General features: G+C 42.1%; 1 protein-coding gene across 3 annotated transcripts in view; it reads left to right on the forward strand.

The window, feature by feature from the left end:
• The window catches only part of TARBP2 (TARBP2 subunit of RISC loading complex), a 58,619-nt gene that overhangs the window by 27,680 nt on the left and 4,630 nt on the right, over positions 1–26,309 (forward strand). For 2 of the 3 annotated variants that reach the window (XM_088469175.1, XM_088469176.1), the window contains exon 7: positions 12,827–12,954. In XM_088469175.1, the coding sequence (XP_088325301.1) occupies positions 12,827–12,954 (128 nt within the window). Of the gene's footprint in view, positions 1–12,826; positions 12,955–24,939; positions 25,597–26,309 lie in introns of those variants that run through there. The other variant, XM_088469174.1, reaches the window with a different exon arrangement.

Here is a 26,309-nt window from a genome sequence, read left to right on the forward strand (position 1 = left end):
TCTGCCCACCACCTAACCTTGTCACCACATAGCTTACCTCACCTTCCTAACTCCTCCATCTCCCCTATTCTCACTCCTGCCCTTAGCTCCCCTTACACTGGCTCACTCCATGTGTCTTCCGTTTGTCTCCACCTTCCCTTTCGGATTGTAAGTTCCTACAAGCAGGGTCCTCCTCCCTTAGGTTATCACTACCTACTGCTCTTGCACACCAGTTAAACACCACACTACCTCATTGGGTTCACTGCCCCAGGCACCACTGCCTCGCTCCCTTCCCACCTTTAGCGGCTCTAAACCTGTTAGCTGTGCCCACACTAATGTGTACAGGTGTACTTTCCCCTGTACCCCTTGTCTGGTTGTGAGTGTAGGGCTATTTGGTATTTGTTGTTACTGTAATGTACTATTTACCCTGTACTGTTTTATTGGTTACCCTCTCTACGGCGCTGCGGACCACATGTGGCTCCCTATAACTAAAGTTTAATAGATGAGGCTTGTACACACTCGAAACACCAGAAAAATACATTTAAACTACTTGTACAAGATACACCAACTGGATGTAAAAGAAAGGCACAGCTAGCCACATGCATATGTTTCTTTTAAAGAAGCTGCATCCCATTGAGACAAATAGCTACATTTACTTTACTTTACCCATGCTCCTGGAAACTTTAAGGACATGTAACACCGATGTTGTCTTGACCGACATGGTAACATTCACATTTGAAAGAGTGTGCCATATGCCCCTACCCTTAAGGGGGCACTTAGGCTAAAGGACAAAACCCATCTATTGGTATTGTTAAATCGACATTAAACCATTTACTATAATCCTTCCTATAAACCTCTAAGGCAAAACCTGCCTATAAACCTCTAAACACAACGCTAATTGCGTACACAGTATGACCGCAAATAAAGACAGGAGTGGAAATCTGTGGTTCCAACGCACAAGTATTATTCAGGTAAAAGTACAGTCAGTTACACGCAATCTATACATATACAAGTTAGGCGTAAAAAGGAAATAATACAGACCAAGTTCGGTTATACATATGCTGCGCCTCTGGACCCAGAGATAGACTTCTGACTAGATATCCTCAGTTCACCCAAAATTCAGCATGGACTGGCAAACCAGTGTTTGGACACGTGTATTTATTCCCCCCCCCCAGACTGAAACAGGACAAAGGGAGAACTTCCTGCTGATCTCATTGGTTCCCAGAGGAGAAGCATATGTAACGACACATTTAACAGGTTCTTTCAAATAGACTTTCCCTGCCTCTAACAGTAGGAGTCTTTCTGGTAACGCCTCCTGTAACATTCCATCAACTAAAACATTTTGTTGCTTGTAAGTTCTGCAATCCGTAACTTGAGTTTGCATGATGCAATCTCTCCACCGATAACACCGGGATTCTGTAAAAAGCGTACGCATCAGAACGAGACCAAACATACCTTGCTTATCATGTATAATACCTTAGATATCAAAAACCTCTATTTCTTAGCATTTAAACTAACTTAACCAACTTGAATCATACAATTTGATGCTAATGGAACTTTATGTGCGAATATGTAGTGTGTGGGTATTCGGGGTTTGGTAAGGACGCTAGTTATTAATGGGTGAGATTTAAGTGCATAATCTCTCATACACGAAGTGAACATCCAGCAGTGTGGATGGCTGAGAGTTGTAATTCTACATGCCCTCTGTCAGCAGGCCCCCACCTGCGGTGTTCAAAGGAAAACAAAACCTCTTTTGTTCTCACAGACTCTTGTGTGAAGTGCAAATGTATTATCACCTCAAACTGTGGATTTGGAGCCATCTTGTCTAGGATTCAGGCAAATCCAATTGTGTAGATATTATATTACAATTGCCACAACTATACTTTATCTGCATCCAGGGATTCCCAATTTGTATGTAAAAATACCCATTGTCTCTTCTTATTTACTTCTACTTAGAAAGCTGTTTTTTTTTTCCCGTTGTCCTTGGTAGGTTAACAAAAACATTGCCATCTGTTCTTAGCTCCTGGGTTATAACTTGAATTAATGCTGACCACACAAAATGGTGTCTTGTGATCTCATTTCCAAAATGGAGTCTTGAGGCCATTCGCAAGATGGCGTCGCTGCGATTAAATTTTAAACTGAACTTGTCTCACTCAATTATTCAACTTCGACAGTCCACCCTTTGATAGCAAACAACATGCTATCACAATCTGCTATAAAAATTTATTTTGGGCTTACATTCATATAATATTTAGTGTTATCATGGGATGGCACAAGGTGGTTCTTAATCCATCAACAATGTGTCTCTAGGCGGGGGCATAAAACTACTATTATACGCACACCGCGGATCTTGGGAGATCATGTGACAGGTGTGGGAATGCACCAGTCTTATAACAGTAGTTTTGAAGGGGAATTTGAGACTTCACATTGTCTGGGTGTTTTATAAATAACATTTCAATAATATCGTCTATGCATGTCTAAATATTATACATTTAAATGATGGTACTTCCTAGCTCAGGATTGTAGTGCAGTTCTGTATCTACCTCGGTATACATATTATCATTTCTGACCACCATCATAGTTTCATCCCTTCGTTTCACTCTGTTTTCACATTTTCCACACTTCAACACAATAGGAACACACCGGACGCATATGCCAATTACTATGATGACAATCAGTATAAGGATCAAGAATTTGCCTACGCTGGCGACCACTTCCTGGACCCACTCTCCTAGACCCGAGAACCATTTCACTAGGTTCAGCCATGACACCCATCCTTCTATCTTTTCCCCTGCTTCAGCCACTGATGCATTATGGTTCTTACGAAATTCCCACTTTAGCTGCAGAATCTCATCCATCTTCTGGTCTATCACCTCCTTAGGGTCGCTGGTATCATTGGTGACATAGGTGCAACACTTTACTCCAAATTGGGTGGCTAACGTTACGCAATACCCTCCAGTAACAGCAGTTAAATAGTTCAACACTAGCCTGTGTTGCACTAGTTCTTTCTTGTACGCTTGCAGTTCTCTCCCTGTGTACCTGAATGTGTCATCGTACATCTCGGTGATATTATCTATTAATTTAGCAAGTTCCTGGATATATCTAAAATTTAATGTACCCCTAGCAATTCTGGTGGGATCCAGGGCGACTAAAACTTGGAAGCCAGTTGTCTCACTGATTAACTGAGCGGCTTTATGCATATCACCAGGTATCATATTTCTCTTGCCTCTGTGCTCATATTGTGTGTGAAGATATGGTGACGGTGTGTTTTTATGTATTCCCAACATTTCAACATGTGTGAGGGTCATAACTTCTGGGACTACTCTTCCCAGATAACACAAACCTTCGGAACTCGGGGAGAGCCATTTATACGCTTTTCTTCCACATATAAAATATACATTATCAGGGAGAATATAAGGAATGGTATGCATCATTATCATTAAACACATTTCTCTTGCAAACCTATCCTATCTCAGGTTCTTCCATCTAGTGTATGCAAGTTTCTGGTTGTATTATTTTAGCACAATAACCATCTGGTACTTTACCAATCATTTCTTTGGTGGAACTCAATGTATACCGGTACCTAAAATATTTCCCACTTGATTTAATTGTGCGTAACAGATCATAGTTTATGGACTCATTATCAGCTCTTTGTGAGAAGGTCATCGTCTGATTATTCCCCGTCACTTCCCAACCTCCGGGTTTATTGTTGGTTATGTTTAGGCACAAAAGTGATTTATCTACTTGAAATTGATAGTTTGAAATGAGGTGGTTTGGATGAGAGGAATTTTCCATCCACTGTTTTCCCTTTTTGTAATTCTAAAATTTCCGTGATATTCAGCGGAAATGGCACCAACCCTACATTATGCTGTCCCTGTGGCACATGTGAACACACCCAGCAATCGGTTTGATTTAACACTTTGCCTACCATGCTGTGGTAATCCTCTAAAGGATACCCTCCCCAGTACGGATTATATTTAGGTTGGCACTGTTGAATACAGTTTTCATCAACTAGGGACCCACAAAACTCACAAATACAGGAATCTTCAGACGATAACCCTCCACACCTTCCCCGAGTATCTGGAATGACAGCTCTCTTAACAATAACAGTACTAAGATAAGTCAGACACTCCCCTGATTGGCATTGCACTCCTCCTCTCTCCACTCCATCAGCACTGCCATCAGTTCCCGTTTCCTCAATTGGTCCTCCATCACAGAAACTGGATATTCCCGAACCGACCAGGATGGTGAACACTCTGAAAGAGAATATGAAAATGAACACAGCAGGCCCGTCCATTGTCACAACAAGACCTGCAAATTTCTCTCAGTTCAGGTATCTCACTACAACCTTTTCAATCCTCCCGGAACAAGCTCGCGAGCGACAGATCCACACTATCAGCTTTGTCTCCGAATTGTTTCTCCACCGGTTGATTGACCTTTTTGCAGTGAGTGGAATGGACCCAGGTATCTCTCTCGGCCACCTTCAAAGATGTAGTACTCGTCAGCAGCACCTGGTACGGACCTTCCCACCGATCAGTCAAACAACCTGAACGTAAGAAATTTCGGATCGTTACATATTCTACTGGTTCAACATCATGGCAGTTCATTTCAGGCATATCATGGGACAACAATTTCAGTTTCTGCTGCTGTTGCTTTAACTGCTTACTCTGTGAAGTACCTTATATCAATGTTACCTCATTGTTACCTTTTAGATCTTCCTGTGAACTTATAATCAAATGAGGTTGTCTACCAAACAATATTTCAAATGGGGACAGATTCAGAGGAAATCTAGGAGTGGTCCTTATACTACGTAGGACCAAAGGTAAAGTTTCTGGCCATCCTAGTCCAGTCTCCGCCATGATTTTACTTAGCTTATTTTTAATAGTCCCGTTCATCCTCTCTACCTTGGCACTGGCTTGCGGTCGGTAGGGGGTGTGAAGTCGGCTATTAATACCCATCAGCTTACACATATTTTGGAAAACATCACCTGTGAAATGGGTACCCCTATCACTTTCGATGATTCTAGGGATACCGTACCTGCATACAAATTCCTGAACTATTTTCTTGGCAGTAAATGCAGCAGTATTAGTGGCTGCTGGGTAGGCCTCAACCCAGTTAGAGAATACGTCTGTGCACACTAATACATACTTAAGGTTCCTGCAGGGTGGTAATTGGATGAAATCAATTTGTATCACCTGGAAAGGTCCATCAGTCGGTGGAATGTGGGACAGTTCGGTAGGGATCGCTTTCCCTATGTTCTTTCTCAAGCAGATCAGACAGGACATTGCTATCTTCTCTGCTTGTGAAGAAAACCCTAGTGCGCACCAGTATGCCCTCACCAACTTGCACATGCCCTGTTTACCCAGGTGAGTCAGACTGTGTGCTGCTTCAGCCAGGCTGGGGTAATATGCCTTGGGGGCTACTGGCTTAACATGTCCGTCCCTCCAGAGCCCGGAGGACTCTTACCCACACCCCTTGGACTTCCATATGGATTTTTCCTGAATTGAACACAAATGTTGCATCTCAATTAATTTCAGCATATCAATGGTTTGGAATGACATAATTGTTTCAATTGGGGAAGGCATTTTTAACCCCGCTGCCCATTTTGCAGCTTCGTCAGCTCTGTTGTTGCCCAGTGACACTGGGTCATCCTCACATGTGTGGGCTTTGCATTTAATTACTGCCACTGCTTTGGGCAGTTGGATTGCTTCTAAGAGATGTGTTATGTGTCGGGAGTGTGCAACTGGTGTGCCTGCTGCTGTCATAAAATTCCTCAGACGCCATAGAGCCCCAAAATCGTGCACCACCCCGAACGCGTACCTCGAGTCAGTGTAAATGTTAGCAGATTTGCCTGCTGCCAGTTCACATGCTCTAGTCAGTGCTACTAACTCTGCCACCTGGGCTGAGTGAGGAGGACCGAGAGGTTTAGCTTCCATGATGTCTGTGTCATCTACAACAGCATAACCTGTACATAATTCACCTGTGTCTGTTTGTCTATGACAACTCCCATCCGTATAGAAAGTCACATCCACATTCTATAAAGGTGTGTCATGTATGTCAGGTCTAGCAGTAAAGGTCTGATTCAGATATGTCATACAATCGTGGGTGTCATCATGTCTGCTGAACTCACCTCCCGCCAGCAACTCCTCTCCTTCCACCCTTTGTACATCATGTTGTACATATGGTAGGTATGTTGCTGGATTCAGCGTACTGCAATGTTTAACTGTAATATTTGCAGGGGCGATTAGGGCTAGTTCCCATTTGGTGAACCTAGCTGAGGAGACATGTCTGGTTTGAGCTGAGTTCAACAGAGCAGATACAGCATGGGGAGTGTAGACAATCATATCATGGCCCAATACTACGTCCTCACTTTTACTCACCAATAAAGCGGTAGCTGCTACACTTCTCAAACAGGTAGGGAGTGATCTTGCTACCGTGTCCAATTGGGCACTGTAGTATGCTACGGGCCTACTGGCATCACCATGTTTTTGTGTAAGGACACCTGCAGCACAACCATCGGCTTCCGTACAATATAAATCAAAAGGTTTTTCATAATCGGGTATTCCCAATGCAGGAGCTTTTGTCAGGCTATCCTTAAGATTAAGAAAAGCCTGTTCTGATTCCTCAGTGTGTGTGACAAGATCGGGCTTTGAGGAAGAGACTAGTTCCTGTAAAGGCAAGGCCAAAATAGAAAAACCTGGGATCCACATTCGACAATATCCACACATTCCCAAGAAGGTACGAATTTGCTGTTGATTCTGCGGCAGTGTCATGTTTTGTATGGCCTGGATTCTATCATTTGTGAGATGTCGTAACCCCTGGGTTAGGCAGTGTCCCAAATATTTTACTCTGGGCTGGCACGGCTGTAACTTGTCCTTAGCCACTTTGTGTCCTGTTTGCGAGAGATGAAGTAACAAAAGTTTAGTATCATTCACACATGACATAAAAGAGTCAGAACATAGCAATAAATCGTCCACATATTGAATTAGAACTGATCCATTGGCAGGTTGAAAAGCTTGTAAATAGTCATGCAATGCCTGGGAGAAAATACTGGGGCTGTCTATGAAACCTTGGGGTAATCGTGTCCATGTATATTGCACACCTCTGTATGTGAATGCGAATAGGTACTGACAGTCAAGATGGAGAGGCACAGAGAAGGAAGCAGAACAGAGGTCAATGACCGTGAAATTGGTTGCATTTGGTGGGATCTGCATCAGGATGACAGCTGGATTTGGCACTACAGGGAATTGGCTCTCTACTACCTTATTAACACCTCTAAGGTCTTGCACCAGCCTATAACCCCTCCCACCACTCTTCCTTTACTGGAAAGATGGGACTGTTGGCTACACTAGCTGTATGAACTAAAATTCCTTGTTGCAATAATCGCTCGATTATTGGAAACACCCCTAGTTCTACTTCCTGTTTTAGTGGGTACTGGGGAATTTTTGGAGCTTGCCTACCGCTTTTTATGTTTACCATTACCGGGCTTACGTTTGCCATTAATCCAGTGTCCTGTCCATCCTTTTGTCCAAAGGGAATCTGGATTTTGGGACAACATTTCATCTACTTGTGATGGATTTTCTTTTAAAACTCTAGAGTGGTACATTATCCTTTGTGGGGTGTCTAACATATCCCGCACCTCGTATACCATTCTCTCTGGGATATCTAAATATACACCATCAGGGGTGCAATATATGACACATCCCATTTTACATAACAAGTCTCTGCCCAGCAGGTTAGTAGGAGCCGCGGCAGCCAGAAGAAACGAATGTCTGGTATGCAACGGCCCAATACTAACCTCTGCGGGTCTGGTTAAAGGATAACGTTCCACTTTACCTGTCACACCCATTGTTGGTATTGTCTCGTTGGTCACCTGTAAATTAACGGGAGATTTCATCACTGACTTGGTCGCCCCTGTGTCTACAAGAAAAGGATATTCAGTACCAGCTACATCAACCATCAAGACCGGTTCTTCCCTAGTACTTCCCGTTAACCTGACTATCTGTAGACTACAGGTATGACCTGACCCCTAGCGTTGGCTACCATTCTCCAATAAAGCATTTACGGCTACAATTGAAGCTGGTGTTTGCTGGTCTCTGTCCATATCCCTTATGGGGATGTCCAGGTTTCCCTTGGTGTGGGGTCCATACTCTTTTTACTGTGCAGTTTCTACTTAAGTGTCCTGTTTGTTTGCAATTAAAACATGTCCGTGATTCAGGTGAAAGCATGTGTTGTTGTGGAGTTTGAGCAGAGGGCAAAGGTGGTGGATATGGGTAAGGATAGGGAGGGTAAGGGTATTGTGGGGGAAAAGAAGTGGGTGGATATCCTGGGACTTGTGGTTGCATTTGGTTAGTGGGATAGAGTTGTGTTTGTTGTTGAGTGGGGTTAGTGAGAGCAACTTGTTCTGACATGAGTGTGTGTGCAAGTGCAAGCGTGTCTGTTGGCTGTGATGTTAACGTCATTCTCTCCAGAGCTTGTATACTGACAGCCATTAATTTTTCGCTCTGGGTCTCCCTCTTTTTTGAGATGTTTTTGTCATGTTCTATGGCAGACTCTATGAGGTTATCTATTGTAAGTCCCCGCCAGCCAGGCTGTGAGGTCTGAACCCGAGTTTTTAAATTCTCTTTTAAACCATCCATTAATATCGTGACTATCATTCCCCTGTGGTGAATGCTATCTTTAATCTCTTCTATCCCAGTGTACTGGGTGATAGCCTGCAGAGCCCGGTTGCAATATTCTTCTGCAGTTTCACTTTCCTTTTGTTTGATTGTGAAGATTTTGTTCCAGTTAACTACTACTGGAAAATATACACCCAATTGAGTCACAATGCTGGAAATGTTATCTTGGTTTACTTGGTCTGTTAAGGGAACGTCGCCATCCAATACACAGTCCGTGATAAATTTTGTCACGTCGGTATTGCGTGGTAGACAGGCCCTTAACACCACACGCCAATCTTTATTAGTGGGCTCATGAGAACTACCCAAATTTCTCAAAAATCTTTGACATTTGGCTAGTTCCTTTTTGGGATTGGGGAAATCATTTATGATGGAATTTAGTTCTGCCCTTGTCCATGGACAATGCATTACTACTTCCCTCGTGGGCACTACACCGTTTGCATCCGCATTTCCATTCGGAACAGTTATTGTCCGAATAGGATGCAGACCGGCAGCGTTGCCACTTCTGACCTGGTTACCTGGCTGGGGGTTTAATCTGCTGCTGCTACGTATGGTATTAACAACTTCCTCAATGGGTGCAGAGTGTATTAACACTTCCCTTGCTGTTACCGATGGAGATGGCGGCACCACCCGTGATTGTGGTGATGCAGCATCTATCATTTGCACAGCATGGGAAATGGCAGACATTACAATAGGCTAATCTTCTACATCATAAACATTTTCTTTATGGTTACTTAAGAGGGGGTACAAATTACTTGTTACATTTTTATTGGTATTTTTGGTAACCGTACTTGCACCTCCATCCACATAAGGTGGGGGAGGTGAGCGTGAACTGCTGGCAATACTCTCAACGACGCTACTTTGCCGCCCGTGCACGCCAATTTGCGCTCGCCCGTATTGCAACTCAGCGTCGCGGATGTATTTTCTGGCAATGCGTTTGCGACGCTAGTTTGCGTCGTTTGCACATTTTTAAGCCAAGCATCCCCTTCATGCTGCCATATTTTTAAACATTCAAAATATTTAATCTTTTTCTCTCGGGATCTCACCATACTGATGTGATGCTGGACATTGTCTAACACATTTTTATCAAAACTACCAATTCTGGGGAACGGACTAACACTCTTTTTCGTCATATTAAACCATATACCTTATTGCATAAGTACCGTACTTAGTATGCATAATACGACGGGCTGATCCAATTGGAGCCTCCATTAGCAGCACATCATTGCCTAACATTTCTACTGTTTGCGTGGCTCCCATTCTGAGACAACTCCTACGCTTTTAAATAAAAATTTAAGCTGGTGAAAGACAATCAAGATACTTTCACTTACCTGTGAACGATTTAAGTCGGCGGCGCCCACACACCTGGATAAGATTTCGTAAGGCAACTTCAACACCTAGATAAGATTTGAAACAGGCAACTTCCACACCCGGATAAGCTTTAGTAAGGTAACTTCCAAACCTATGAGAGTTTGTATGTCGGCCACTCTCACGCACCTCTATACAACAAAGACAACATGTACACCTGCTACTGTGTTTAGAACGGTAAAGCTGCTTACCGAGCGACTAGGCTAACCCTTGCACCTAGCCCTTAAGGATCATACGGTACCCTTAACTTTAGGGAATAAATTACCCCTATCAACAATACACACACTGTTACACACTTTTTCTCTGCGCAGAAAATAGACGTTTAACCCAGATATTGGTAGATAGAAAAAAAATGTAAACCTCAATGGCTTTGTTCAAACACGTGGCAGCAGGACCGGAAGTGCGTATACGCTATTTGTGCGATCGCCCGCATACACAATTATGCGACTACCACACACGCGTATAATTACTTTTTTTACTGCGTACGCAAAAATGCGTTTTAGCTGCGTACGCAAATACTGCAGCACCCCTCTAAACACAAGGTTCTATCAACAGAGGAAAACAAACTTTTTCCTCTCTTGTCCCTGGATTCTAATCAGCGCTTCCTCTACACAATAACCGGCAGTACGCTCTCAGCAACACTGTGGTAATGAAAGACTAATGCGTCTCTCAAAAGGCGCCTCCACCCTTTTGCTGAGAGAGGAATGACCAAGTGTTATCGTGTATCAGATAGTGTGATAAACCGATGAGCCCCCACTGTTAAATCGTCATTAAACCTTTTACTATAATCCTTCCTATAAACCTCTAAGATTCACCTGCCTATAAACCTCTAAGACAAAACCTGCCTATAAACCTCTAAACACAACGCTAATTGCGTACGCAGTATGACCGCAAATAAAGACAGGAGTGGAAATCTGTGGTTCCAACGCACAAGTATTATTCAGGTAAAAGTACAGTCAGTTACACGCAATCTATACATACACAAGTTAGGCGTAAAAAGAAAATAATACAGACCAAGTTCGCTTATACATACGCTGCGCCTCTGGACCCAGAGATACTTCTGACTAGATATCCTCAGTTCACCCAAAATTCAGCATGAACTGGCAAACCAGTGTTTGGACACGTGTATTTATTCCCCCCCCCCCAGACTGAAACAGGACAAAGGGAGAACTTCCTGCTGATCTCATTGGCTCCCAGAGGAGAAGCATATGTAACGACACATTTTAACAGGTTCTTTCAAATAGACTTTCCCTGCCTCTAACAGTAGGTGTCTTTCTGGTAACGCCTCCTGTAACATTCCATCAACTAAAACATTTTGTTGCTTGTAAGTTCTGCGATCCGTAACTTGAGTTTGCATGATGTGATCTCTCCACCGATAACACCGGGATTCTGTAAAAAGCGTACGCATCAGAACGAGACCAAACATACCTTGCTTATCATGTATAATACCTTCGATATCAAAAACCTCTATTTCTTAGCATTTAAACTAACTTAACCAACTTGAATCATACAATTTGATGCTAATGGAACTTTATGTGCGAATATGTAGTGTGTGGGTATTCTGGGTTTGGTAAGGACGCTAGTTATTAATGGGTGAGATTTAAGTGCATAATCTCTCATACACGAAGTGAACATCCAGCAGTGTGGATGGCTGAGAGTTGTAATTCTACATGCCCTCTGTCAGCAGGTCCCCACCTGCGGTGTTCAAAGGAAAACAAAACCTCTTTTGTTCTCACAGACTCTTGTGTGAAGTGCAAATGTATTATCACCTCAAACTGTGGATTTGGAGCCATCTTGTCTAGGATTCAGGCAAATCCAATTGTGTAGATATTATATTACAATTGCCACAACTATACTTTATCTGCATCCAGGGATTCCAAATTTGTATGTAAAAATACCCATTGTCTCTTCTTATTTACTTCTACTTAGAAAGCTGTTTTTTTTTCCCGTTGTCCTTGGTAGGTTAACAAAAACATTGCCATCTGTTCTTAGCTCCTGGGTTATAACTTGAATTAATGCTGACCACACAAAATGGTGTCTTGTGATCTCATTTCCAAAATGGAGTCTTGCGGCCATTCGCAAGATGGCGTCGCTGCGATTAAATTTTAAATTTAACTTGTCTCACTCAATTATTCAACTTCGACAGTATCAATCAAGACATTTCACCTGTATTAGTAATATACTTGCGACTAAAGAAAATAAATACCAAAACACACAAGATAAATTGTTCTCTGGTTCTGGCACTTTTCCTGTTGTCTGTAAAAGTCTGTTTTTGGAAAGGCTCAGAAGAGATGGGACTTTGTGCCCTCTTTCACCCAACCTGCTATACCTGACCTACAGATCCTCCCAGTATACAATCATAGTTCTGACCATTTTGTGGGGAGGTCTTTTTAAATAAGCTGTAAGCAGGCGGAGCTGCAGAGGTCATGTAAGCAGGCGGAGCTGCAGAGGTCATGTAAGCAGGCGGAGCTGCAGAGGTCATGTAAGCAGGCGGAGCTGCAGAGGTCATGTAAAGCTGCTGTGAGTAGAACAGCAGTCACACCTAGAGGTTTCCTATCTGTCCTGTTTTGCTGGAACATTTGAAGCACTCTGTGTAGTTTAAATGTCTGCCTTTATTGTTCCATTAGGTTCTGTGAATAGATGTCTTTGGGAATTTTTTTTTTTCTTTTAGCATTTAAAAAGCTTCAATACAGTGTTTTTGAGGGAAAATTACTAATTCAGAATATTGGTACTGTTGAAATTAAGATTTTGCTACTTATCATGGATTAATGTTACACAGGATTACAAGTTCTTTATGTCTACAGGCAGTGGCACATCTAAGAAATTGGCCAAGAGGAACGCTGCGGCCAAGATGCTTCTCCAAATTCACAGAGTACCCACAGAACACCGGGAAAATGGGGAGCCCGAGCCTGAGGAAGATCAGTTTTCAATGGTAATTATTTGGTTATGTCTAAATTAATATGGTGCATTTATTTGGTTATATCTAAATTAATATAGTTCATCTATATCAGAATAAAGACAGGATAGAAAAAATGCTGAATATTATAATCTAAAATGATTAAAGGGGTTTATGTATGCATAAACCTATTTGACACGCTTTTTGTACCAATTCCTATCTTCCACAGAGCTTCTTTATATTGCATCAGTCTATGATGGTGCAGTGGAGATTGGGGAAGTGTAGAGAGGCTTAAATCAATGTAGAGTGACAGGCTTGCAGTCTCCTAGTTGATGAAAATGCAGATTATTGGATTATCCATTTTGTACACCTGACATTTTTAACACCCTGCTATTCCAGGGCCACTGATGCAAATCTTATCAACCCTGGTGAAGTCAATAACAGGGCATCCACAAATCAAGCAGAGCCTCTACATCTTATTAGATCAGCAAGCTCTTCAAAACACCACCTGGTGCCAACCCATGTGCTTGTGGGCTTTGCCAAAATGCATTTCAGATGTTACTTTTACATAAAAAATTTAGTATCAGAAAAAAAAACAATTTAACAAAATTTCACACTGATTTTATAAAATTTTTTTACAAATTATGCGGAGGAAAATTTAATATTAGCTTTAGTGTTACCCATATCAGTAGGCCAAAAGTCAAATCATTTACACACATTGGGTATCCCATTAAACCTATATGTTTGGTAGAATAAATCTATGCGTATGTGAGGTTGTACTAGATTGTGTGAAATAACCCGGGGGGGAGGAATAGGAATTTAACCACGATTCTGCCCTTTTCTATTTCACCAAAGTCAACACAGGGCACTGACCATTTGTAATGGTTATAATCATATTTGGTATATTGATGCCTTTGGTGTAAAGAAAACCCCCAAATCTTAGGCTGAGAAGTACACTGGTTTTGAAGTTATATGCCTTTTAAAGCTGCAATTTTTTAAGGAAAGACTTGCTATTAACAGTTACTTAAATTGCATTTGCAGTTCACCTGATTGAGCTAGAGAGTTGGGTAATGTCTCATTGTAAACCCCTTTTTATGGGCTTTCATATGATATATAACACAGCAGTATGTTTCAATAAAATGAAAAATTTAAAAAATCTAAATTTTATATTTATTTATTTTTTCTTCAAAAAACCTAAATTTTATAATTTTTTAAAGAAAACAAAAAACTCTTAAATTGTTCATACTGTTGTTAATAAATTCCCAAAGTTTTATTTTGGGATTATCTGCTACAAGAGGTTTCACTTTGGACTGTTAGTTAAAATAATGAAAATGAGAACTTTCTAGTCCTGTACATTAATTTTAATTTATCTCCTTAAACATCCCTTTGATGTATAGTATGTACAAAGACACAGTATGTTAATACTAAAATATTTAAAACTTTTGTGATCATTTATGTCTTTCACATATATTAAGAAAGTTTACAACAGTTCATAACCATTGGGTGCTGCTGCTCTAGATGGATGGTGCTACTTGATGGGTTGGAACTGGCTGAAGGATTCATTTGTTTTTAGTATTTCCATTTCAGAAAGGGTGTACATTCCACCTGTTGGAGTTAATGGATCTACCTAAAGCTGGGGTACACATTAGACGATTTCTCGGGCGATATTCCCGATCCCGAAGGATCGGAACGACAAATCGTCAAGTGTGTATGCACTGTGTGCGCTCCTGTGGCGTCGTCTGTTCCATCTTCAGGTCGACCGAACATGCAGGTCAATCTGTCAATTTTTGTTAACGATTTCTCGCAAACTGTGCAGTATGTACCCACTACCAGGCAATTAACATTATATAGTTAACAATATAACCTCCAAGCGATGCAAGATATATCATTCAAACCTTTGTAAGACTGCACAGTGTGTATGCACTATATTGTTTGTCATGGAGTTCAAAGGATATCTGGACGACCATTTGATCGTTTGCTGATCGTCTAACGCAGGGGTCTTCAAACTTGGCCCTCCAGATGCTGTGGAACTACACATCCCAGCATGCACTGCACATAGTTTTAGCATGCTGTTATATCAAAAAGGTGGCAGTGCATGCTGGGATATGTAGTTCCACAGCAGCTGGAGGGCCAAGTTTGAAGACCCCTGGTCTAATGTGTACCCAGCTTTACAGACATCTACCATAGGAATCCATAAAACATCGTTCTTCCTTGGGTATAAAAAGATGGTGATGAACCAGCTGGATGGAGGAACATTCCTTTCACCTCCATCAATGTTTTACTCTTTCTCCAGAATAAATACGAGTTACCATTTGTTGTCCTAGACAGCCGTTACATACTCTCTATGGGACTATGGCGACAGCGCGGGTCGCTTAATCAGAGTGCAAGGTGCAGCTGCTTGCTAGGTCGGTCATCAAGGCTGTTTTGACTGTCCCTACGGCGGCCTCAAGTGGCGGGAGGCTTTTTGGGGTCCAGCAGTTACTGGGGCAATGTACTTCTAGGGAAAAAATTCTGATGAGACTCTGCTGATAGGTGAGAGGAGCATGTGCTGAGCTCTGATTGAAGGAGCTCATTGCATGCTCCTCTGACCCGTGGAGATCCGCACCAGCCTCATGGGCTGTCCCTTCTTTTCTCTGCCTGGCCAGGTGACTAAGCCTTCTTCTTGTGAGCACAGTGTTGCTCCCAGTCTGCTGTGTCCCTCCCTGCACCCCTTCTCCAAGTTGTTGTTCCTTCCTGCTCCCAGCACACATTCTCCCAGTTTGATATACCACTGTAACTAAACACTCCGCTTTTTCATATGTGACACACATGGTCCGGGGATGGCTTTGGTTTGGATGTGCTTAAATTAATGACCAAGGGGCTTTTCTTCACTAATTAAAGTCTATCCAAACCTAACCTGGCCCTGGACCATATTTAGTGGTCCAGGAAAATGTAATAGGCGGGCCTATTCCACACAATTGGAAGGTCATTTTTGTTGAAACATACTACTTTCTTATATAGCATATGAAAGCCCATAAAAAGGGGCTTTCAGCGGGGGGAAGCAGCCGACTGTACTGGCGGCAGGTGCACGAGTTCTGTGCAGCCGCTAGGCCACCAGAGAATTGGCTGCATTGAACGTGCCATTATTAGAGGGCAAGTCTCTGGGGTTGTCCAGAAGGGGGTGGATCCTTTCCCTGTTCTCTCCACCCTCCAAACTTTGGCTGGTTCCTGTTATTAGGCTCCCCGCCAAAGACTCCTCTCCATCCACTCCCAGACTCTGGGCAGCCATCTTCCAGCACTGCCTGCCTGCACATAAAGATGACCTCCTGCCACCCATATACCTCACTCTGTGGTGCCAGGTTTTTCTCTAATCCCCTTCCTCACCTATTTGTGTTGGTGGCTGGGAATATTGTGCCTGTTTATAGCTAGCTATTTTCTGAGCTCTTGAACTGTATTCTGTGCGTCTGTGGTTAGTTTACTTAACTTTCAGCACTGTTTAGTGTTAGTTAGGTGTGCATTACAACTTATTACTTCCTACTTTTTGTCCGTTTTAGGTGTTTATTATTTTCTAAATAGAATAATGGATCCCAGGTTGTTGTTGTTTTATTATCTGTATTTGTCTAATAATAATTCTGCCCACTAGTCATTATAATTATCAGTTTAGAGTGCATCTGGATCGCATTACTGCCTTAGTGTTCCCTCTAGCTCCGGTGCCTGGACCATAGCATAAGTTGACGTTGACTCTTTGGATATAGCAGTTAGGTCTGCTTTACTGATCAAGGATTCAAATGCTTCTCTGGCTTCGGAAGTGCCCATCTTCAATGGAAAGAAGAAGGATCCAAGTGTTTTTCCCCCTCTGCTCAGCAGGATGATATTTTGGCGGAAGCCCGGTCAGATCCTAATTCAAGACTTAGTGTCCAAACATATCTTGTCCTTTTATACACTTCCTCTGGAAGATCAGTGAAAATCACTCACACCGGTGGATGCCCACATTACTCGTTTGGTGAAGTCAAGTACACTTCCCATCCCCAATGTGGCCTCTCCCAAGGACCCCACAGACCAAAAGTTAGAAAACTTCCTTAAGTCCATTTTTACTAATTCCGGGGCTGTCTTACACCCAAGGTTGCCAAAGCCCTCTGTCGCTGGGCAGAATCCCTAGAGATGGGATTCTGCTTGGGATCTCGTAGATCAGACCTCCCTTCCTTAGTGGATCCCATCAGGAAGGATAGGTCGCTCTTAGACGAGGTCGCTATTGATTCGGGAATCCTATCCTCTAAGGTGTCTGCTTCCTCCGTGGCAGCTAGACGTGCGGTATTGCTATGCTCCTGAAGAGCGGACAGCAAGTCCAAGAAGCCTCCAATGTGATAGTTCCAGTTCCCCTTCCCCAGAGGGGGACAGGTTTCTATTCACATCTGTTCTTGGTTCCAAAACCAGACTGCTCCTTCCAGGTTAACCTTAAGACACTCAACCTGCTCCTTAGTTTCAGAATACAGTTGCTTTGCTCCATCATGCAGGCCGTGGAACTGGGCGATAACATGGCCTCCTTGGACGTTCAGGATGCATACTTACTTTCGTTGTCCTGAGGGACCATTTCCAATTTCGGGCCTTACCATTTGGACTGTCACTGGCACCTCGGGTGTTCATGACGGCCATGATGGTGGCCGACCTTCATCCCCGGGGAGTTCGAATCTTGCCATACCTTGTTAGCCCTGTCTCTGGACATTCTTCAGGAGCAACTGTTACACTTACCCTGGACATGTTGCAGTCACATGGTAGGCTGATCAATTGGCGCAAGTCCAGCCTGGCTCCATCTCAGGAAATGCTCCATATAGACGCTCTTCTGGATTCTACAGATCAGAAGATTTTCCTTCCCAGGGACAAGCTGACATCCTTCCAGTCCCTCAACCAATTTTTTCCAACAGCGCAAAGTCTCAATACATTTCTGTATGCAAGTTCTGGGAAAACTGGTCTCCTCCTTTGACTTGGTGAAATATGCACAATTCCATTCTCTGCTGCTACAACTAGAATTTTTGCAGCGGTGGAACTGCTCGCCCCAGCATCTCAAATCCCAGCCACTCGTTCTTTCCAAAGTGGTCCGGCATTCCCTCCTGGGGTGGCTCCAGTCATCGCATCTCGACAGAGGTTTCCCATTCCTAATCCAGGATTGGGTTCTTCTAACCACGGACACCGGTCTTCGTGGCTGGGGATCCATCTCCGGCAGTCACACTTTTCAGGGCAGGTGGACGGTTCGGGAGGCAAGCCTACCGATCAATATCCTGGAGCTGCCAGCAGTCCACCATGCATGTCAAGCGAGGCCCTTCTACACAGAGCAGTACAGGTACAATCGGACAATGCGACGGTGGTTGCCTACTTAAACCGTCAAGGTGGTGCAAAGAGTCTAGGAGCCATGTAAGAAGTCAGTCGCATCTTCCATTCTGCGGAACTCTTCCTCCCAGCTCACTCAGCGGTCTTCATTACGGTAGTCCAAAATTGGGAGGAAGATTTCCTCAGCAGGCAAGACATTCTCTCAGGTGAATGGTCTCTGCATCCTGAAGTTTTCCAGAAGCTGATCCACTGCTGGAGTCATCCGAACATCAACCTTATTGCCTCCCGATAAAAACACAAGCTTCATTGCTCCCGCACCAGGGACCTGGGAGCCTTCTTGGTGGACGCGCTCACTGTACTCCTGCACCTTTTTCCTCCCAATTGCTTTTCTTCCACAGGTCCTTCGCAAGTTGAAGAAGGAAGGTAAGTAGATGTTTTAAGTCTGTTTGTTACGCCCCTGTGGCACCTCCCTCTCTATCTGGATCTTCTCTCCCAGGGCCCATATCTTCATCTAGGCTGTCTGGCTTTGACAAAGTAGCTATTGAACCTTGATCCTAAAGGCCAAGGAATTCTCAGATTTGGTTATCTGGACTACGACCGCAAACCTTCTTTGGCGAGGATTTATTATCTTGTATGGCGGGCATGTTTTGAATTTTGTTCTGCCCGCTGTTGGATTCCTCTAGTGTTAAGTTTTTCTAAACTTTTGTCTTTCTTACAGACTTTGAACCATTGGATTCCACTGATTCACATTGACGTGGAAAACAGTAGTCCCAGTGTCCCCCTTTGGATAAAAGACCTTACCTGTAAAACCCCTTTTTTTTTTTTTTTGAGCCCATGGGGAACACTGGGTACCCACCCTCAAGCCCCTGCTGGCCAGAGGTTTCACCGTTCCAGCACCCGATTCCGATACAGTTGGCGTGTCTGGTTGTGTGTGTGCCGGTCTTCTCCTCTCCTCCGTTCCTTGGGCTTGTTTAGAATAACTGGCTTTCAGGGCTTCAGGCAAGGTATAGGGGAGGAGGATCCTGTGCTGCTTGCAATGGTTTTATTCCTTGGTGCCCAGGCTCCTACAGCTCACTCTATACCCACAGTCCCAGTGTCTCCCATACACTCAGAAAAAAGGATTTTTATAGGAAAGACAAAAATCCCCTTTTTCACACCCTTTTCACATTTTAGTAACCCTTGTATCCCTAATGTATTAAAGGGCTACAGGAGCAGTTTTCATTTAAAAAAAATAAAAATACTGCAGGAAGTCCTTCGTTAATAGCGCTATCTTCAGGTGGCGTTAGGCAGGCTTCCCTGCGGTTTCCCGACTCATCCTCTGCTCTGCCTGACATCTGAAAGGCAAAGCAAAGCCCGGAGCCAGTGCCCATCATCAGCCTGTGTGTCTTAATATACCACTGGCTGATCAGAGGTGTAGGAATAGAAAATGTGAATGGAGGCGAATATCACACTACAACTGCATTTTATATGCGGATTGTAGTAAATATTCCCCTAAAGGTTCTGCAGTCAATTCCTGAAACTGGCAAAAAAAAATATTCAGGAAACAATGGTGGGAAATATTTTGTTAATGTCATTATTAACAAAATAAATATTTTATTAATAACGACATTAACAAAATATTTAAAACACAACATACCAAAGGTTTGAGACTCAAAAACTTGATTGCTATACCAAATGTAACAACATTCTGGATATATGTTCAAAGAATGTAATCCAATTTATAATAGAATAACTTATAATAGAAGATAGAAAAATATCTTTAAAAAAACTATGCAACTTTGAGAAGAAATTTTAACCTCTAAAAAGAGGAAGATATTCTAAAACAAAAAAAAATTTCATAGAGATTTGAAAGAACAAAAAGTCCTAAAAGAGACAAACTAGGTACAAGAGGAGGAAGTGGAAATTGGAAAACAACAAAAATACACCAGCAAAAAAAGAGTATATTCAATCTTTGTTACAAAAAACAACAATCTTGCAATAAGAACATATATCAACTTACTAAACAAAGGACTTGAATTTATTCATAGTTGAATGTGGGCCAAATTTAACTTCTACTTCGTTACACAAAAACACTAAAGGAAACTACTGTATGTCTAAAAATATTCTTCTTTAATGATTGTTACTGGAAGTATTACAGAGCCAACATATCTCGTTGAAGCCCACCTCGACATTTTATCCCGCACATGTAAAGGTTCCACAAATCGATACATTTCAAAGGCTAAATTGCATAGTATTCCTGTAGAATTCAAACCAAAATACAATTTTACAGTTGAAGGGAAAAAAAACATTGACAGAATTGAAAAATGATCAAACCATTGTTCTAAAACCAGCAGATAGACTGGTGGTAATGGACAAAGTAAAATATGAACATTAAGTAGTAAACTACTTATCAGATGAAGAAACATAACAGAGATTGAATGGAGACTCAAATGAAAAGTTACAAAAGGAGTTAACGGTACATTTGGAGGAAGGTCTATACTTGGGAATAATAACAAATAAGGAATTTGACTACATAGCAATCAAAACCCCAAAGATACTGGTATTTTACGAACTACTGAAGATCCATAAAGACAAAAAAAACCTCCAGGTCAACCGATAGCATCCGGGATTGGATCTGTAACATCAAATGTATAACAATATATTGACCATTACCTCCAAAAGGTAGCTTTTCTGCTGACATACTATCTGAAAGATGCCATGCAAGTCCTACAACTAATCAATTACAATAAAGACTCATATTTTGTGTACAATTGATAATCACTGTACACATGACTTCAACATGATATAGGTGATCACACTAGGTAAAAATGGGGACACTCTCTTAAATTGCACATGTTCCAGGGCTGGCTCCAGTGGAAATTGGCAGTCTGACAAAAACCTGTGAGAATGCTACAAATGTATAATTTTTAACTTCAGTCTGAGCAAACTTGATGACTCATGCAAGTTCATATTAAATCCAGAACCTCTGTTTGCATGCAAGAACTTAACTATAACTTTGTGGGGCACATGGCAAGATCACAAAAGAACCAAATCAACTTGGCTGACACCTGGGCCCCCCTCGATGGCCCTGACTGGACCAGCCCACATTGTGTGCGTGACTAGGTGAAGGGGGAGCAGCGGGCCACAGATTCAGTTTGGGCACCATAGCAGCTGCCCACCTTGCCCCCACGGTAGTTACGCCACTGTTTGCAAGCATGTTGGCAAACAGTAGGGTCCTTTCCAGGATCAATTTAATGGTGTTATAGGTGAGGACAATGTAAACAAGGGCTGCAGTTGTACTTCAGGGTCCAGTCTTCAACCCGGGCAACGCCGGGTATCCCAGCTAGTTTTTCATATGAGAAGGCACAGAAGATGAACTTCGTGAATTCATCAAGTATATGAACGGCAACACAATAGGCCTAGAATGTACTACTTCCATTAGTAAGAGATGGCTATATTCTTAGACCTGGAAATATTTGTAAAAAAAATAAATGCACTACTAACAAGAACTCAACACCAAAAAAGTAGATAGAAATAACATACTACACTCAACAAGTAACCACCATAGAAGATGGATACAGAATATCCCAGAAGGACAACTAAGAAGAATATGGAGATATTGCACAGCTGGATACACCTTTCATATACAGTCAGGAACTATAGCAAAAATTACAGAAAAACGCTAACAAAAAAAACAGGAGCAAATTCATCAATGAGCTAAAATGAACAGGATGGAACTTATCCAGTATAAACAAAAACATGCACAGAATCCAAAATTACATTAATCCCTCACTTTAATGGTAATCAATGTGTTCCTTGGAAAACACTGGCACATCCTTCAACTTGAGTAAAATTTATAAACTTATTACTCCAAAACCAAGAATTATCTACAAAAAGCAAAGAATTTAAAACAAAAATTAACCTTGAATTACAGTCCCATTAAAAACAAAGAAAACACCATAAACAAGGGAACTCACGATTTCTTGGAGTGCTAAGGTTGTAGGAATCAGAACAACAGAACAAAGTGAGTGGAACAATTACAATCCAATCAAACAAAAAAATTCAATCAAAGAACAAATGAGCTTCCACCCAGAAGGGGCAATTTACCTTTTGGAATGCCCGTGTGGACAACAAAATGTTGGACAGACAAAACAGAGGTCAGAATAAGAATTGCAGAACCTATTAATAACATTAAGACTACTGTAGGTTAAAAACTCAGTGTTTCATAACACTTTGCTGAATACCACAATAGCGACCCCAGCGTCCTTCAGTTCACAGGCATACAAAAAGTGTCCGCCCATTGGAGGGGCAGACATTTAGTTGCTAACCTAAAAAAATTAGACTATATGGATCTACATCCTAAAAACCCTAAAACCACAGGACTAAATACTGAGAGCTAAATGCATTTCTGTGAAATATCCTGATAATGATACGCAATACAAATTCATAACTACAGGCACTGTAAAGGGAACTTCCTGTCTAAGCCACCATATCCTTGATAACGTGCCCGGTGTGGCATGAAACGTTTGAGAGAGACAGCAGGAGATCAGTGATTCATAGCACAGAGGAAAGTGATGTAATCACTGGGCACCTGCAGTTTGCTGTGTATATTCGCCAGGCGCACATACTGGTAAAGAATCCCCGCTGATCCAGACTGCCAGAAGGTTAAGATCGGGAAACTGTAGGGACAGCTCAACTTACCGCCATATCCTTCTTCATTGGCTCTGGACTCCTGATCTCCACAATCAAATCACAAAGAGGAGCTTAAACTTTACAATGTGGTTTTAACTACACTTTTTTTTTTTTTGTCCATATCATTGCCTATACACATACTTTAGTTTAATAGCACTTGTCTATCCAAGCAATCAAATCTGTCTGAGCAGCTGACCAATACATTAACAAGCGCGGAACACATTTGCTTTGCTTTTATGGTCCTATATGCCCGATGTATACCACTATATGTTTGTAGGGAAAGAAAATAGGACTTTGATCTGTTAACCATCACAATGGGTCAAGAGCTGGCAATGCTCTCCTTTGCCATCCATTGTGGGTTCCTCTACATCCACGTCTACTCCGCTAGATCCAGAAGACGTTCTCTCGAGTGGCATTGTAAGTACACATTCAATTTCAAAAAAGAGACCTGTTTAAACTGTTTGTCATGCATAACAAGAACAAAATATTCCAATTTTAACATCCAAGGTGACAATATAACATGTCCTCCTGCCATGACACATCTCCTACACCATTGAAATACCGCAAATACTTTTCCCTGGTAAACTTAGCCTGTACACAGGTATTTCTGCTTACATTTGGCTCCAATGGCTTCAACTCTACTGCTTCCTCAACACAATCCGTATCCTCCATCTCAGAAACTGCTGGACGCTGCATGTGTGTTATGCAGTACACAACAGGCCATAACCATTTGGACTATTTTGTCCAGGCGAAGATTAATGACACCATGACACATCCTATACTTTTTTTTTTTTTTGGAATATGCCAAATGCATTCTTAACCACTCGCATAGCTCTAGACAGTCTATAATTGAACATTTAAAAATCAGCAAGGGGGAAGTTTCCCCCAGATGACCCCCAGCACACTAAATTGTACTTGAAAACTATATGGTAATAGAAATTCAGAGATTTGTTGCATGCATTTGCAAATACATGATAAACCACCAGGCCAACTTCACGGCTTCTCTGTTACTGGAGGTCCCTACAATGCATGATAAACGTACCTACTCTGGGTCATGTAATTGTCTATTATAAGGCCTTATGGTAAGGCACATACAGAAATGCATTCAAATTGAGAGCCAGCTTACCTGTAAGTCACCCCTGGGACCTCCAATTAGCACCATAGGAACCAGCATACCCTCCAAATGTTGGTTCCATCTATGCCTCTCAAAACAACAAACATAAAGTGGAAACTGCTCAAATCAATTTGGCAATACTCTTAAGGTACATGAAAGGGAGGGGTCAAACTAAACAAAGAAAACAGAAAGGGGGACGTCCCCCAGCACCCTAAAATGTACCTGCTCCAATACTTGAAAACTATATGGTAATAGAAATTCAGAGATACTTGTTGCATGTATTTGTAAAAATGTGGTAAGTCACCAGGCCAACTTCACGGCTTCTCTGTTACTGGTGGTCCCTACACTGCATGATAACCGTACCCACTGTTGACCCCTCCCTTTCATGCACCTGAAGACTATTGCCAAATTGATTCGAGCCACTTCCACTTTGTTTATAATTGAAAATTTGCCTATCTTTATTGAGTATTATTTGTGGTAGAGTTTTAAAACCTTAACAGTGCAAAAGCCTCATCAGAAACAAAAAACGAATTGAGCCATATGTATTTTGGCTACGTTCTGGTAAGCTCAGTGCATTATTTTTCAGCTTCTCATAGAAATGTCTGTTCCAATGCACCGCCATCTGACACTTTTTACCTTTTTTTCCAATGTCCACAAATTTACATTCATATATGGCAATGGCCATTAGAACTATACTAAAGAAGCCTTTTATAATTGTAGGAAAAGGGTCCACTATAGCAGGTGACATAATATGGACATGTTTCCCATCTATGGTTCCTCAAACAAGTAGGGAATTTCCATTGTTTTTCAAAATCTTTTGCAATAGCTTGCCACTCTTCAACCTAGAAACTGAAATAAAAAAATTTATGAAATGTAATATCAATAGTCACGCAAAATTATCTAATAATTTCATATCTCTTGTTATTACACAGCCTTCAATTTTTCTCGAGGATGGGGCTTCGGCTACAACCGAGGGACCAGCTGACACTCCCTCAACAGTACAGTGTTCTACTCCCACCCCCACCACCCAGCAACCTGGAATGACCATGCGGAGAGGAAGGAATAGGCTGCCTCACAAAGGGGATCAGTCTGAGCTCATGAGTCGTCAGATCCTTGAGTCTGCCAACAGACTTATGGTGAAAAACCAGGATGGACTGGACCATGTGGGCAATAACGTAACCAAAAAGCTCCGACAGATGGATCCTAATATTGAGGCAGAGGCAGAGCGGCTAATCCACGAGGTGCTGTACAGGGCCAACCTTGGTGAATTGAGCAGGCAAACCAGGCTCATGGATGACACCCCTATTCCCCGACGTGAGGAGTTCCGGCCCGTCTGCACTACCCTTTGCCTCAGACATCCCCATACTAACCCAGACAATTTCTCCATTATCCCCAATTAGAAAGGTAGCCAAATTCTCCTCCTGTTTTTGCAGCTCCTCCACTGCCAACAATGGTAGCAACTTCGGGAACTACCTCTATGTTCCACCTCAGGGAGAGCCTTTCTTCCCCTGATGGGTTACACTATCAAAACCTTTAACAGTTTCCGTAATGGTTGCGTTTTACTTATTTTTTTTTCTATAAGTTAATATTTATGTTTTTATTCTTTCTAGTTATGTTTTATTGTTTAATGTTTTGTTAATTTAATAAAAACAAATTTGTTGAACTTCTGTGTATTTACTTTATATATACCTTCATGGATTGTTCCTGAAGAACTTGAGCAGTGGCCTCACAGGTCTCCTGTATTATCTCTTGCAGGGCTTGCGAAGATATAGCTGTGCTGTATCTCAGATCAGCCAGTGTCCTTCCAGTAGCCAAAAACTTCAGCATAGCCACCAGTCTGCTGTGCAGAAATTGGTCTCTGACAATAGGTGTCCTCCTTTTCTGAGTGGTGTGACCAGTTGTAGAAGCTCCTGGAAGGTAGGGTCATCCATAAGCAGAGAAAATTCCTGAAGCGCTCTGGGTTATTCTCACAAATCTCCTGTATCAGTGGCTTTGGTCCAGCAAATATGATTCTTCTCTTCTTCTTTTTTTTAATCTAATAACCCACAGCGCTGTCACTATAGCTACAACACAGCAAGTGCCAGCCTTTTTCTGGTTCAAACTCCCAATGGAGTAGTTAATAAAACGTATTCTACCATCAGAACTAGAGTAGAAGAAGGCAACGGTATGCTATCAGTTCACTTGCTGTATGTTTGCTTGTGTTCTGTTACTCAGGCCCCTTTTCCAGCCCAATATGGTAATTCTGTTTAGATCTGCCATGAGTGTAGCCTGAAATCGTGTTTACTGTGGTACTATTATTTCC

This window comes from Taudactylus pleione, unplaced genomic scaffold (genome assembly GCF_031769625.1).
Source record: "Taudactylus pleione unplaced genomic scaffold, aTauple2 ptg000089l, whole genome shotgun sequence".
NCBI lineage: Eukaryota > Metazoa > Chordata > Amphibia > Anura > Myobatrachidae > Taudactylus > Taudactylus pleione.